This window comes from Hyperolius riggenbachi, chromosome 2, assembly GCF_040937935.1.
Source record: "Hyperolius riggenbachi isolate aHypRig1 chromosome 2, aHypRig1.pri, whole genome shotgun sequence".
Lineage (NCBI taxonomy): Eukaryota > Metazoa > Chordata > Amphibia > Anura > Hyperoliidae > Hyperolius > Hyperolius riggenbachi.
The window spans coordinates 326,770,383-326,786,392 of record NC_090647.1 but is presented as its reverse complement, the minus strand read 5'-3'; the positions used below and the strand labels follow the sequence as shown (position 1 = coordinate 326,786,392).

General features: G+C 40.6%; 1 protein-coding gene across 1 annotated transcript in view; it reads right to left on the bottom strand.

The window, feature by feature from the left end:
* Positions 1-1,367: 1,367 nt before the first annotated feature.
* FOXO6 (forkhead box O6) overlaps positions 1,368-16,010 on the bottom strand; it is a 129,539-nt gene continuing 114,896 nt past the window's right edge. Inside the window, exon 2 of the mRNA XM_068269290.1 lies at positions 1,368-3,650. Within this exon, the coding sequence (XP_068125391.1) occupies positions 2,277-3,650 (1,374 nt within the window). The 3' untranslated portion in view covers positions 1,368-2,276. The remainder of the gene's footprint in view (positions 3,651-16,010) is intronic.

Genomic DNA, 16,010 nt, shown 5'->3' with positions numbered 1-16,010 from the left:
ATAAAAGTTATGATCTCCAAGACTGCTATTAGAATTAGTAACTAGCTACACATATGACTGCCTGACTGAGAAATTATTGGGTAATCTTACCAACAACTGTATAATATGAGGTCATAACAGGGCCGGTTCTAGACAGGCACATATGAGGGGGCAGACAGAAATTTGCAGGGGGCATACAAAAACCCTGCGCCGCGCGTAGCGCGGCGCGCCAAAAAATGGGCGTGGCCATGCAGCAGATTGTGGGCGTGGTCATGGGTGGGGCCAAATAAACATGTCATGACCTTACAGTGGTGTTAAAGGACTTCCGAGGCCAAAAACAAGAAAATGACACTATACCTTTTTAATATCTGAATCCACAGAGGACGTCCAGCGCGTCCTCCGCACCGTTCCGCCGTCATTGCAGCCCTTTTCGGTGCGGAGGACGCGCTGGACGTCCTCCATGGATTCTGATAATAAAAAGGTATAGTGTCATTTTCTTCTTTTTGGCCTCGGAAGTCCTTTAAAGGTCTGCCAGGGAAGTTTGAGCTCTGCTCTTTTTAGCACAAATACAGCTCTGCGCACTGCAGATTATTGAAAAAAATGTTCTCAGGTGTAACACAGAAATACTTTTCGTCAAATGCTAATATGCTGATATTGCGTGTTTTTTTCTACCACAAATACAGTTCTGCGCACTGCAGATTATCAAAAAAATGTTCTCAGGTGTAACACAGAAATAATTTTCTTCAAATGTTAATATACTGATATATTGCGTGGGTTTTTTTGCACAAATACAGTGCTGTGCACTGAGGGCCTGAGGCGGCGGCAGATGGCAAAGAACGCACACAAAATAAATGAGGCAATCTGAGCGATTGATTTGCCAGCAAGGCTGCAGTGCACTCTGGCAGTGACACTGATTGACTGACAGCCTTAAATGAGGCAATTATCTGATTGATTTGCCAGCCAGGCTGACTATTGGACTGGCAACTGAACTGGCACTGTGGCACAGCACACACAAAATTATTGATTTGCCAATGCAACTGGTCTGGCACTGGCAGGCACAGCACACAGACAGTGTCTGGTGAGGCGGGTGGCAGATGGCGGGACCGGGTAGAAAAACTGTCAGCACGTCTACTCTCTCTGAGAGGAGTCTCAGCTCTGACGCAGGCACAGTGGCGGGAGCGGGACCTTAAGAAGCCGCCCTGCATAGAGGAGGAGTCGACTCTTTCAGAGGAGGAGAATTCCTCTTTCTCTGAGAGAGTCGACTCCTCCTCTATGCGGGGTGGCTCTTACGGTCGCCACTGCCTGCGTCACAGCAGAGACTCGTCTCGGAGAGCCGTCCGAGGAAGAAGCGGTCATGTGACTGATCACATGACCGCTCTGCGCTCCACACCACGGACCAGGAAGCAGCCAGCGGCATAGCGAGAGCGGCTCTGATTTGAGGGGGCAGTGAGTCTGTTTGAGGGGGCTCTGCCCCCTCTCGCCCCCCCCTAAAGCCGGCCCTGGGTCATAAGAGATTAAATAAAACTAAACAGATGCCTTAAGAAGACCATCATACTGCATAACACATGTTGCCCAACAATTGCTCATCCAGACTGTGATATATGTGACCATCATGACAACGTAAAAGAAACAAACTACTTATGTCATATGTGATTGTGTGGAACGCATTCTGAAATATGTACGGTAGTTGTATGCAGTGGATTATGTCTAAGAAATGTTTGAACAATCTTACCATCCATTACAAAATATCTTATGCAAGCTAATGTTATGTTAATGCAATGCTAAAATAATATTAACCTTTTATGCAAGGTAAGGGCATTAGAGGTGACTGCATTCAAATTTCATCTCTGATGTTCTTGTTATGAAAAGCAAAAATACACCGTAATGAATATGCTCTGAGTAACACGAGAATGGGCGTTATGTCTTTCCATATAGAAAACATAGCATAGGTTAGTGACAGTCTACTCTGAAGAGTTTCTTAGAAAGTCATTTCCACATTTTATGGGAGATTAATTTATCATTTATTTCCACATTTTATGGGAGGTTAATTTATGAGTTTTGCTATTTAAATAAAATGGGATTTCAACTAACAGCCATGATGCAGAATATCTGGGGACACAATCATATTCTACAGTAGACATTTTTTTCAAAACCTAGGCGTTTCATAATTTCCATTACAAAAAAATGTTCAATGCAACATTGTATATCAAATAAATATTTAGTAATGTTAAACATCTGTCTGATTGCCTTGAAGAAACACCTGTAATCCTAAATTACAACCGGGCCTTGGTTCCATTTTAACCTTGTACCCAACTTTGATTTGGCTGTGCAGTAGCAGCCATGGTGAACCCACCTTGTGGGGGTAGAGAAGAGTCAAAGTTAAAGTCCATTTCATCATTGTCCATGAAGTCATTAAGAATGATGGATTCCACATCACACTCTAAAGTGCCACTGAACATGTCCAGATCTAAGTCTGTTGGGAATCTGTCTTGGTTGCAAACTTGAGGGTGATGATGATGATGGTGGTGGTGGTGGTGGTGATATGCACCTTGATATGGCCCTTCAAGCAGGCTTCCATGCCCACTTTGACTGCTGAAGTAAGAGTGATGAGGAACAGAGGACAAGCCACAAGATTCTGAAGTCACCAGTCCACTTGAGCTATCTAAGGCACTGTTGCTAACAGGGCAATGATGATTGAGAGTGGCTGGGTGGTACAAACTGTGGCTCTTGATTAAACTGGTAGCATAAGGTACTGGACCAGAATCACAACTGCCTAGCATGCCTGTGTTTTGCCGATGATTACGATGAGGCCCCACCACAGCAGCTAAACCTTGATCACTTTGCACAATGCCTTCTTTGTGTCCATAGGACATTGACGCAAGAAGATCTTGGAGGGAAGAATTCCTGTAGGTACTACCAGGAGAGAAAGCAGCTTGTTTGTTTTCTTGGATTGTTTGCATTGGTAACCTTCTCATCATGCCCATTGCTGGCTGACTGTAAATGGTGCCACAAAATGCATTAGAGGTGTTGTTTAAAGGTGGGCACTTAGAGGTGAAGGAGAAGCCAGGACTCCGCTGGCGCAGGGAAGTAGCAGAGTTTACGCTATAACCATCCTGCAACTCATCCATCAAATGGTCTGAAAGTCCCTCACCCAGGCCAATAGAACTACTCATTTCTGCAAGTCTTGGCATTTCAACTGAACAATGAGCACTGGGTGACAGGGCACTGGATGGGCTTGGGTACATGAGAGGAGAGGAGGGTGCCACTTCATCATCATCTAGATCATCTGGTTCATCATTACCTAAGATAGGTGAAAGTCTTCCACTCATGCTTCCTGCAACAGGATTGGCTCGATTGTGATACTCGGCCCACACTTCAAAATCATCACTGGTATGAGAATTTGGGCTTTCAGACCACTTTGCTTGTTGAGAAGAAGGACTACCCTCTGTCTGCTCAGTTGTGGTTTGCACTTGTTGCTTCTTCTTCCCAGCTTTTCCCTTTATTCTCAGAAACTTCCCATTAGTACTGTCCATGGAAGCTGCTCTCCTTCGTGGGGTTTTTCCAGTCTTTCCACCTTCGGGATTTAGCATCCACCAGGAACTCTTGCCAGTCCCCTCATTCTGAACACGGATAAAACGTGTATGTAGAGAGAGGTTATGTCTGATGGAATTCTGGAAAGAGAGAGAGAGAAAACAGGTGTAACTAAAAACAAAAAGATAAAACATTTTCCTGTCTTGTATAATAAAATGTTAGTGCTTATCAAAGCAAACATAAAATCCCAGAGAAGCGTAATGAAAAATGACAATGACATAAAATATCCTTTAAAGTGAAACTCTGGCCAAAACTATCATTTAAGTGAGAATCCAAACATTTATCTGGTTAGTATTGTTGCCTGTGTCTCTTGAAGAGCCATAACTTAACTCCCTATGCTAGACACACATTAGGGCTAATGATGGTCAAAGTTCTAGCTTGCCTGTAAATGTAATGCCAATTGTATACAGCATGGGACTCGGCCAATCAAATGAACTGTATTTTTTGCTGATTTTTATTGGCCTATTTCCAAACTACATACAATTTGCAATCTATTTGTAAACAAGAAGCTGGAATTGTTAGCACGTCATTGAATATTTCTAATTAGGACATAAGAGTACAACTCCCAAAAACAAGAACTTGGGCAGGTCAAGTAGAGACAATATATACAGCCATTAACTGAATAAGAAAACACAAATTACAGAAAGAGAGTCTATTACAGACCCCATATATATATATATATATGGGTCTATATATTTATGTTTGCAACAATACCACAAACTAAACTAACAAACACAATATATACAACCATACAGCAGTACATGGTACAAAATCAACAGATAGGAGCAAGGCCAAATACTAGCTGAAGCAAGGATAACAAAGCACCAGCAGTTAGGTGACAAGAACAGGTACAGGAATCAGGCTTGCTGACAGTTCAGTGACTCAGAGGGCCTAGCAACTGAATATTTTGGCAAGAAATTCAGGTAAGAGGGAGCACAATGCAGGCAGTCCACACCACTGGGGAACAACTTGACATGGAGGGAAGCACGTTCATACTGATCCAAGAACAAAATACCACCTACACCTGAAAAGGTGAAATACAAGTGAGTCCATATTCTGAAGAAAGGACCTGCTAGTGGTGAAAAGATGCAAATCCACAGAACCATTAGGCCTTTTACACTATACGCTGAACTGAAGCATTTTAACTGATCAGCTGTTTCATAGCAGTAAATTGTGCACATCAGTTGTCCTTTCAGTTATAGCTGACAGTCACTAATATAGTGGAAAAGGAGTCTAGGATCATTTTACACATCAGTTTCTGTCAGTTATAACTGAATGGACAACTAATGTGCAAGTTAACCAGTTCGGCCTATCTGGACGAGCTTCCTCGTCCAGATAGGCACTGCTGCTGCCGCCGGCTGGTGCGCGCGATCGGGCGCGCCCCCGCGCGCGCTCCCGCTGCCCGCCGCTAGCCCCCTAGATCAGTGAATGGGAATATAATTCCAATTCACCGATCTAACTTCCCCGCAGAAATACCGACGCTTTCTCTCCAGAGAGCGCGGTATTTCTGCCCCCCAGGAAACTTCTCCCCAGCATTTTAGTTCCTGGATGCGAGATCGTTCGCATCCAGGACTTTTTTCACTGTGGCCATCTTGTGGCCAAATAGTAAACTGCACCCACATACATTTTTAATAAAAAAATAATATTATTTTACATTTAAAATTAGCAGTTTCCCTCCCACACCAAAAATTACCCACATACACTTTTTTTATTTAAAAAAAAAAATACAATTAAAAAAAAAACAAAAAAAACATAAATAGGTACCCAAGGGTCTGAACTTTTTAAATATGCATGTCAAGAGAATATGTTATTATATTATTTAAAATTATAAGCTTATAAATAGTGATGGACGCAAATTGAAAAAATGCACCTTTATTTCTAAATGAAATATCGGCACCATAAATTGTGATAGGGACATCGTTTAAATGGTGTAATAACCGGGACAGATGGGCAAATAAAATACATGAGTTTTAATTGCGGTAGCGTATATTAATTTCAAATTATAATGGCCAAAAACTGAGAAATGATTAATTTTTTTCATTTCTTTCTTAATCTTCCTGTTAAAATAGATTTAGAAAAAAATAATTCTTAGCAAAATGTACTACCCAAATAAATCCTAATTAGTGGCGGAAAAAACAAGATATAGATCAATTCATTGTGATAAGTAGCAATAAAGTTATAGGCGAATGAATGGAAGGTGAACGTTGCTCGGATGCATGAGATTTTCGGCACTGCGGTGCTGAACCGGTTAATGTCCATGTTACCATATGTTTTTTTTTTATACTGTACACTGCAAAAGTGAAGGTTTTTCACACTGCACTGCTATGGAACACCTGGTCAGTGAAAATGAATCCGATTTTCAGCATATGGTGTGAAAGAGGTCTTATTTACCACCTGCAGGTGAAACAGAGAGCTGCAAGTAATCTCACAGTCTACAGAGGGTCACATGCTTGTGGATCGTGGCACTTCAATATAACTCAGGCATATAATGTCACCAGCAGGTAAAACAGAACATTGCATAATTACTGGAAGCTTCAGACATCCAGTCATGCAATGAGAAAGATAGAAAAAGAAAAAAAAAAGTACTTCTCTGCACATAACTGGATGTTTCACATTTGGACAACTTGTTCGGATTACTGAGAGTTCTGTGCACAGAGGGGGATACTGCTTGCTTGGCAGTTCCCAGAATGCAATGATGTTCTCAGACAGCCAATGAGGTTCACAGACATCACACTGTGGGAGGGGTTTCACCACAATATCAGCCATACAGACCGCCCTGATAATCTATTTGAGAAAAGGTAAAGATTTCTCATGGGAAAGGGGGTATTAGCTACTGATTGGAATGAAGTTCAATCCTGGGGTAAAGTTTCTCTTTAATGACCTTGATTAACTATAAATACTTACCTTTAGTTACTTCCAAGACAGTATCCTTAGAAATCATCCAGTGCCATATTCTCTCATACCCAATGAACAACATGGAGAATACCACACCCCTCGATCCCTGCCCCGATGACCGACAAACAGCACTATACACATTGATCCCATTCTCAACCCTAGACTTGCTATACGAAGTATAGCAAGCCCAGAGTAATGGACATTCTCAATTCTGCTGCCGAATATCATTATGCGGACCATTTTTTCTTTGAAATATATTCGAAATTGAAAATACGATTTTCTCAAACACTACAAGGTCTTTTTGTAAAACTTTTTCCACTGTTCCCCCAACATACCCTGCAAAGTTGGTGATTCTAGCATGTTCGAGGCTTTGCTAGTAACTGTTAAAGTCAGAGGTCATTGACATCTCTTTAAAAAAAAGTTAAAAAGTGTATTAAATGCGTATTTTTATCTGCACATTTGTCCCCCTCTGCCATGTCAATGTCTGGGTTTTTGTACACTTTGTATGCCTCTTTTAAATAAATTGTGGCTGCAGAGATGCCCTTAAGGCTTTTGAAGTTCGCCTGCCATTAAAGTCAATAGGGCTCCCCACGAACGATCTGTTTGTAAATTTTTGCGGCAATTTCGCTATATTCACGAACGTTCGCTCGTGATGTTCGGCGATCCCTATTAGTAACATGTAACTATGGTAATGATTAGCTTGTGAGTTTCTCTGAGGTAAAGTTACTGAAAGGAACATGTATAGAAAATAATAACATATTAAAAATGACAATGGACTCTTGTGAAGTGCTGTGGGAAATGTCATTGCTGTATAAATACACAATAATAATATAGTAGGTACGTTAGACTATGACTGTGGTAGGGATTAGATAGACAGCTCCTCTGAGGGAAAGTTGGTCATATAACTATGTATTGTCAAATGCGCCGCCGAAAATGTCAATGTTATACAAATGCCGAATAATAATAATAATAATTACGGTAGTATTAATAGAAGAAAACTTGAAGAAAAAAATGTTCGTTTCAAGTTATACATTTTAAAGAATTGATACAGCACAAAAAATGCCACTATCAAGGTTCCCTTCACATAGCAGCCATAGCTTCTAATTTCCACCATTCTTTTGTGAAATGATTACCTGCTACCTTCTTATCAGCTGGATGCCCATCCCCCATTTCTCTGACTCTGTCTTCCCTGCCTCTCTCCAGAGACTGTTAGGAGTCTAAAGTGAACTGCTTTCACATAGCTCAGACATGCTAAGCTGCTGTATGCAGGGAATAGCTTCATGTCACAGTGAATTTACATTTTACCACAGCTAAAGTGATATGCAAAAGAGCTGCTCGCTCACAGTTGTCCACTACTGTGTCCCCTGAAGGTGGAAACTAGTCTGTTCTGTCGCACTCCTGCTTTATCTTTGCTCTGTGCCATTATTGTATCTGTGCTGAACACATTACTGTTAAAGAGAATTCCGGGCAATATGAATAAATTACCTCAGACATGTGACTGCTTGATCTCTCTGCTCCTAGACCCAAAACAGCAACACTGGTTTCAATCCACTAAGCGTCACCAAACGTCTTACCGACCAATCGCTACATTTTTTTAGATGCAGAAAAGGCAATTTGAAAGTACTGTAATTAAGAAAGACTGATCGGTTTTACTGACAGTGGTATTATTTTCTGTACATTTTCAATAAATTTGCAGTACTTCTGTAGAAAACTGAATTCACAAAAAAGTGTGTCGGCGTTCAGTAAGTAACTAAAACTTATCTCCTACATCTAGCTGTTGGTATTTCATTTTGCTGTCAGGTTCGGAAGGACAGATGGAGCCATTTGAAATTTGGTTTATTGAATTTGGAAGGGTTTTTCTGTCAATTTTAACTAAAAATCGATCTAAACTATAGATTGAACAGGACGGAAAATCTAGGTTAATCAGAAACAGGGCAGGTGCGGCAGTAGATTGGTGGGCTTTAGTGGTGCACTGAATCAAGCAGTGCAATACTGCAGTTTGACTTTCAATAGATTCCCTGCTGGATTGTATTTGTACAGTGTGTGGTAGGAATTGATCCCTTTCAGAGAGGAATTAATCGTTTTGCCAATTTTTTTTCTGTGAAAATGATGTCACATGCTCTAAATCAGTGTTCCCCAACCCTGTCCTCAAGGCCCACTGTTTCCCAGTCTTTTGCAGGTTCTGGAGGAAGGGAGTAACACTGATGTAAAATTCTGCTGGTGGGGCCCAATATATATATATATATATATATATATACTGTAGCTATACTATGATACTAGGTCCCACGGCTCTAAAGCTGTGTCACTATACACATACGGGACTGTCCGTCATTTGGAAGGGTAGTCCCTATTTTCTGAACTACAAGCCAGGTTTGTTGTATTGCCTATGTTCCTGAGTCTAGCAGAACCACTCACCTTTATAATAGCTAGTTGATAGTTCCCAATTAATGTGCTAGAGCCAATAACTGGTGCTTGACTACACAACAGCTACACGTTGACACCCAAGTTAAACTCCTAGCAACAAAGATGACAGAAGGTGATGAGACTATTGGTTAGGTGCTATTTTAGGAGGGTCCGCATTAGGGGAAAGGGTAGGGTGAGGATAGAATTATCAATTATGAATAGGAGGTTAGAGTGAGACATCATGGGGCAGGTTAGAGTTAGGCATGAGGAAGAGGTTAATGGTGGGGGTGGGGTTGGGATGGGTTAAAGTTAGGCACCAGAAAGTAATTAACACTGAAGTTAGATTGGGGATAAAACAAGAGATCGGAGTCATTTAAGGATAGCTGATCGAAAGGGAGGAGTGAAACAATTATTCTAACTATCGTCCTAAGCCAATACCCAGATTAATCGGTGACTGAAGTAAATGCACCAGGAATTGGAGTGGACACGAAAATAGCAATGATCAGACGTGATCTACAGATTGCAGAAGGCATTCACAGACATTCAAGATACTGTGTCTGACCTACAAATCCGTCCACAAAACCTGTCCAACCTACATTTCTGATCTTACTCAGAGGTACACACCTAGCCGCGCACTCCGCTCCTCCAATGAACTTCGCCTGACCGCCTCCGCATCACCCAGTCCCATGCACGCCTCCAGGACTTCTCATAAGCTGCTCCAACACCATGGAACTCCCTACCTCCACCCATTAGGGTAGCCCCCTTCTTCAACATCTTCAAGAAGGCCCTCAAAACTTACCTTTTCACTGTGGCCTACCACCGCTCACAAGTGCTCTAAACCCACAGTTGAACTCTGGTCCCCTACCTTTCGTGTCCCTACCACTCCCTCTAAACTGTAAGCCTTTGGGCAGGGTCCTCCTCCTTTTGTGTCCTACTTGATCATGCACCTCCATTATTGTGCACCCATGCTATGCATTTGAGTGAACCTAACTTGCCTAATCTCTCCATCCAGTGACTGACGACGCATTACCTTGTACTCATACTGTGCTGCGTGATCTGGTTTTTCTTGTATTCCTGTATTGTCATATTGCTGTATGTCACACCTAAGTATTGTCTGTAACCTAAACTAATGTCCAGCGCTGCGTAATACGTTGGCGCTTTATAAATACAATAAATAAATAAATGGAGATTTGCTGAGCAGCGAGCGGCAATGGGCAGCAGCCATACCAGACAAGTGTAGCTACAGCAGCCCTGGTGTACAGTATTCACAGTGTACAGGTTGCAAGTGTTTGTAAACAATAGGCAAGTGGGCAGTGGGTCACATTTCTTCACAGGGTCAAAGCCCAGCATGCATTACGACAAGATTATTGATCTGGGCAATATGGGTATTTAAGTGCATTTATCCTTATCTATAATAAAATGAGCATTTTTTTATTTCAATGAGTTACCACAGGAATGTCCAGAGGTATTTGGATGTATCTTCTTATTTTGCTTATAAGGCTCACATGATTAAAGTTTACCACATATATACATGAGAAATGCTGCAAGAAGAGTGTTAGTTAAAAAAAGAGACTGAAGTAAATAGTTAATGTTTATGAGTGGGTGACATTTTTTACGCACAAAAAAAGGATAAAATTTGATATTGAGCAGCTGCCACATCGGCACTCAGCAATAAGTAAAGAGTAAGTAGATAGCAATCTGACTCAAATTAACATAAACCATTAACCAAACTCCAGCATCCTTGTTCTAAAAGTCACTTTTGTTTTTTGCACCACTTCCCAGCATTTAGTTGTGTTACAGTTCTCCAAAGAGAATTCTGAGTGCATTTAATGTCAAAAACTTACGACAAAACGCATTTACAAGTTGATATTTCATCTCCAGGTTACTAACATTTTAGTTAATATTGCTTGTGTGTTACTACGTACATTGTGTAATAACCACTAGGTGGTAGTATTGGCATCCTCGTCTGCTCACATTGTAATTATCCTATTCTCACTAGTCTAGTTTCTGTCTCCTCTTTTGATGTACTGTGGATTATATTTCAGATGTAGTGTGCATACACACAGACAGTGATCACTGGCCATTTGGTCATTTTTAGACAGACAATAAAAGGGGCTCTTATGTCTGTGGGTGCAGTATAGGACTGCAGATGGGTTTTTTCAATCATGTGGACACATTAGAAAATCTGGTCTCATTTCATTGGCTCCCATTGACATTAGAGACACTGGCAGAATCTAACATCTACTCCACCATGTCCTTATAATAACTATCAGCTTAATATTTGGATCTACTAGATATTATACTTTATGAGGCCTGCTTTAAGCTTACCACAGGGTTGTTAATTTGTAGCTCCATAGGCGATGTCTACAGACAGCCATACCCCTATTTAAAATGTACTCAACGCACACGTTTTTCCACTTTTTGTTTTTTCTTTTAATTGCTAAATAAAGCACACAGCCAGTCACCCGATTTCATGGCTTTTGGATAGCCATGCTATCGTTAGTGAAAAAAAACATTTGCTTAGTGTATCTCTGAATTAAAGTGGTTCTGCAGTGAAAAATCTAAATGTTGAACTTTATTCTCTTTGCCCTGTGCATATAATAAATAATTGTATCATAAATATAAAATCATTGAACAAAAATGTATATACTTTTAAATCTTAGTAACTCATTCATGTCACTTGTCAGGTTGGGATCTGAAGGAAATAAGCTGTATTTTTTATAACATGTGCATATCACAACGCATAAAATGTCTATTATAATGTGATTCAAAATTAAGGGTGGCCGTTTCTTCAATATGTGCGCGTTCCTGCACAGAGTGCACACATCGTCTAGAAAAGTGCAACAGATGGTGTACTGGGAAGACAGAAGCTGTTATAAAGCAGATATGTGAATATGTCCATTGATCAGTATGGGCAGTACATTAAGGTGTACTTGAAGTGAAAATTTGAAGAAAACTTAGAAAATTACCTTTGTAGAGGGAAACCTCTGGATAGTCCTGAGGCTTCCTCACATGGTCCTCAAATCCAAGGATGCAGCCCCCTGACACTCTAAGTAAATCTAACAAGGGAAAGATTTGCTCTTGTGGCCTAGCTCTCCACCATGTATGAGCATTGCTGCACTGTGCCTGTGTGAGTTCTGTCTGCACTTACCTGCACAGTAGCACAAAGCCACTCATGTATGCTTTAGCCTTTGCACACGTTACAGCGCAGCCAGGACTCACGCAGGCGCAGTACGGCTACTTTCATATGCGGAAGAGAGCACAGCCAGAAGAATCTGACAGCCCTTGTCATATTTGCTTAGAGTGTCATGGGGCTGTAACAGTGGGGCCAAGGAAGCACTAATATGTCAATAAGTGAAGTTACTACTTTACAGCCAAGAAAGTTCCAGAAACAATTTAATTAACACGAAATTTGAAATGACAGTCCCACAAACTGGCTGCTTGTGTGGAGACCAACACTCTTCTATCAGCAGGAAAATACTGAGCTGCTCCTCTCCACAGATAGTCAGCCCTGGGTCTACATAAGAAAAGCTGCCATGAACCTGCCAAAGAGATTGACAGGAACAGCTTAATATACAATACAACTACAACTTAGATATAACCGAAGCACGGGTTTTATTTGCATTTAATAAGAACATAATTTGAAATTAATTATGCATTTTTTGCGCCAAAAAAAAAAATCTCTGCTTCAGACATTCCTCTCCACCTGAGAGACCTCCACCTGCCTGCTCACACTACCCACTATCATAGCAGTCACATGGACATGTGAAGAGTGATCTCTTCCTCAGCTGAAGCCATACTGTATATCCTCACAGAATTACAGCCTAGCATGAGATATGGCTGCAGACTGACGGGGAGAGCGCAGTAAGTAAATGTTTTCCTGCATAATTTAAGTAAAATAATGATCTATTAATACACATAAAAACCTTTGCTTGAACCTGGGTCACCTTGTGCCAAAACATTTTTCTCAGCACCACAAGGTCAGTAGCCTGGAACAAGCCAATTTGTTACTGGGTATAACTAGATTGCCCAGATTATCCAGAACAGTCATTTCTGAACTCCTTCACACACTTTAGCTAGATACACATTTTCAATGCCTGCAGCCTTAAAGAATTGTTAATATTAGGCTTAGGGGTAATCACTGCATAGACGTGCTGATCAGCAGCAGCCTGATCCATTCTGTGAAGAGAGGAGAAAGGAGGTACCATTACAATAGTATTAGTTGTTAATAGTCTTTAACGTTACAGTTCACTAATGACAACAGGGAACACCTTATGAGCTGAAACCCACTAGAGCGATTTTCTGAGCGTTTAGGGAGTGATTCAAACCGCTAGCGATTTCCCTACACGCTAAGCTAATGTTAATGGATGGGCCAAATTCCACTGGAGTGATTGCGATTACCAAATTGCGAAATGCAGGACATGCAGAATTTTTTGCGTTTAGCGTTATCGGTTAGTGTTTCTGCAATGTAAAGTATATAAATGCTGGCGTAATAGCTCATCAAAACCGGCACAGTGCGATTTTGCTATCGTTTTGAGATGACTGCACACTGTAAAAAAAATAATTGAAAGGACCAATTAGAAATAAAAACACTAATCGTTAATCGCTACAAAATCGCTGGCAAAAAGCTGACACTTTTTAAAAGCACTACAAAAATCGCTCATGAAATCGCTTACAAAACGCTCATACAAAACTCTAGCAATTGCGATTAGCGATAGCGATTTGTACTGGGTTCCAGGCCCTACTCATGCTACATTTTCCTTGACTCAATCACAGATGATTGTTTAGGTTGATAAAAATCCGGTCTGTCTATAAAGAACCCATTTACACACAACTGCGAGCTTCTCAACCTGTTATCTGAACCAGTGCGGGTCTCTATTATACATAGTGGTGATGACATGCCTGCAATAGGATAAAATAGGTAATAAAATCATATTCCAATATTGCGTATGGCTTCACTTTAATCTATTATAAACATGGAACCATAATTATTTATTTCATCTATTGATTTAAGTATTTATATAGCACCGGCATATTACGCAGTGCTGTACAAAGTACACAACCTTGTCACTAACTGTCCCTCGGAGGGGCTCACGATCGAATCCCTACCATAGTCATATGTCTATGTATGTATCGTGTAGTGTATGTATTGTAATGTAATGTTGGGCCAATTTAGGGGGAATTTTACCTCAGCAAATTGATTGGTTCATTTTCAAGCTACATAAGGGCTGGTGCACACTACAGGAGCTTTTGTAAGCACTTTGTGATTTTCAAAGCTCTTGTTAATGTAATCCTATAGGTGTGTTCTCACTGGAGCGATGTGATTTTGTAAAAATTCCCCATAGCATTGCATTAACAGGAGCTTTTAAATCTCTAGCTTTTAAAAAGCTCTTGTAGTGTGCGCCAGCCCTAAATTTGCATAATACGGCATCAACTCAAAAGTATTTGCATCTCATTGACCATCCCTAGTAATGACATACAGTAAAAAAAATAAATTGTTCTGGATACTAATTTTGACTTTAATTATCCTGGTTTATGCATTAAAATTGCTCCTTATCTATACATGGCTGTATATATGGTATGTAGCCAAACTAGGCTAGGATGTCATGCGTTCTTCTGCCCTAGAGCACTCTGGTAGATTAGGTGATAATCCTGCTCACTTCATAGATGGGGTGGGGGAGGGGGGGTGGGGGGAGGGGAATCATTCCACACCGATTCACCCTGCCAGCAGTAAAAATGCTGGTATCGCTTTTTAAGAATGTGTATTGGGGTGAGATAAGATTTTACATTGGGAAAAAAAATGACTACATAATTTATAAATGAGTATTGTAAAAATAAACAATTTTAATTTTTTAAAGATATGTGTACTAAAGTTCCTCTTTAAAGGGAACCTGAGATGAAAGAAGTCTCAAATTCTATACTTACCTGAGGCTTCTTGGTCCCTTGCCATCTCCCCAGGTGGCTCCTGTCCCCCACTGGACAGCCCGATAGCCTGGCTGAGTCACGCTTTGTTACACACGTGTGGCACGGCAGCACGCCTGTCCGTTGTGCTCCCGTGGCTGGGGGCATTCTGCGCCTACATGTGCAATGAAGCGCAACTCAGCCAGGATATCGTGCTGTCCAGCAGAGGACATGAGCCACCCGGGGAGAGTCACGCTACCACCAAAAAGTTAATGGACTGCAGTCACACCTATTTGCCACTGATACTATTTCTATCTTTAAACGCATGCATGGACATAGAACACAATCATATATTTTTAATATGTACAGAAGACACCATAATTTAAAAAAAATTATTTAATTGATTATGATTATATTTCACATTATGCAACTTTGCAAATTGCAGCAATGTATACTGTGTCCTCTCTAAAGAAACATGCGTGGACCCTTTTTAAAAAGAACAGTGCAAACAAAACAAAAGGCATGCTAAAAAAAAAAAAAGAAAATCTGTGAATTAAATTACCCTAATTATAATCCTTCAGTTGAGTAATCATATATAAGTAAAACAAAGTAACATAATTAAAAAGAAAATAAATGTACTTTAAAGAAGATAAACCTAATTAACAACCCTTGAACATATGCTATGATACATGCAAATACTGACATTGCCGAGGAGGTATTTGTCAGGCACAGGACTACTCTCTACATTGTAGTACTCCAGCCAGCCACTAGAGGTGTGTATGTGTGTAGGGGGTCTTATTTGAAAGACTTTGGAGACTGGAGAGTCCCAAGGGTTGCAGGTGGTGTCAGGCATTTCACTAAATGGATATTGATAGTGTTTGGTTCCAGAAAAACTTGTAATCAAGACTGATGTGTAGTAAGAGACATTGGCAATGCTGAATTCTGCAACTGTCCTTGTAAACAGGAAAAACGAATATGGTATTGTGATAGGGATGGCAATGCTTTAGGAGAAATCATAGAGATGCGGTCAGTTTAGTTTGATCAAATGTTACACCAGGAAGTCATCACAGCACATCAGAACCTTACAAATCTATCAGTAGACTGACAGAGATATGGACAAGCGCCATATAAAATGAAGTATCTATAGTAACAAAGTGTAGATACTTGTTCCTGAATTGGAACCAAGGTAACCCACTTAACAGGTAGATTGTGCTAAAGGGTAAATATACAGCTACATAAAC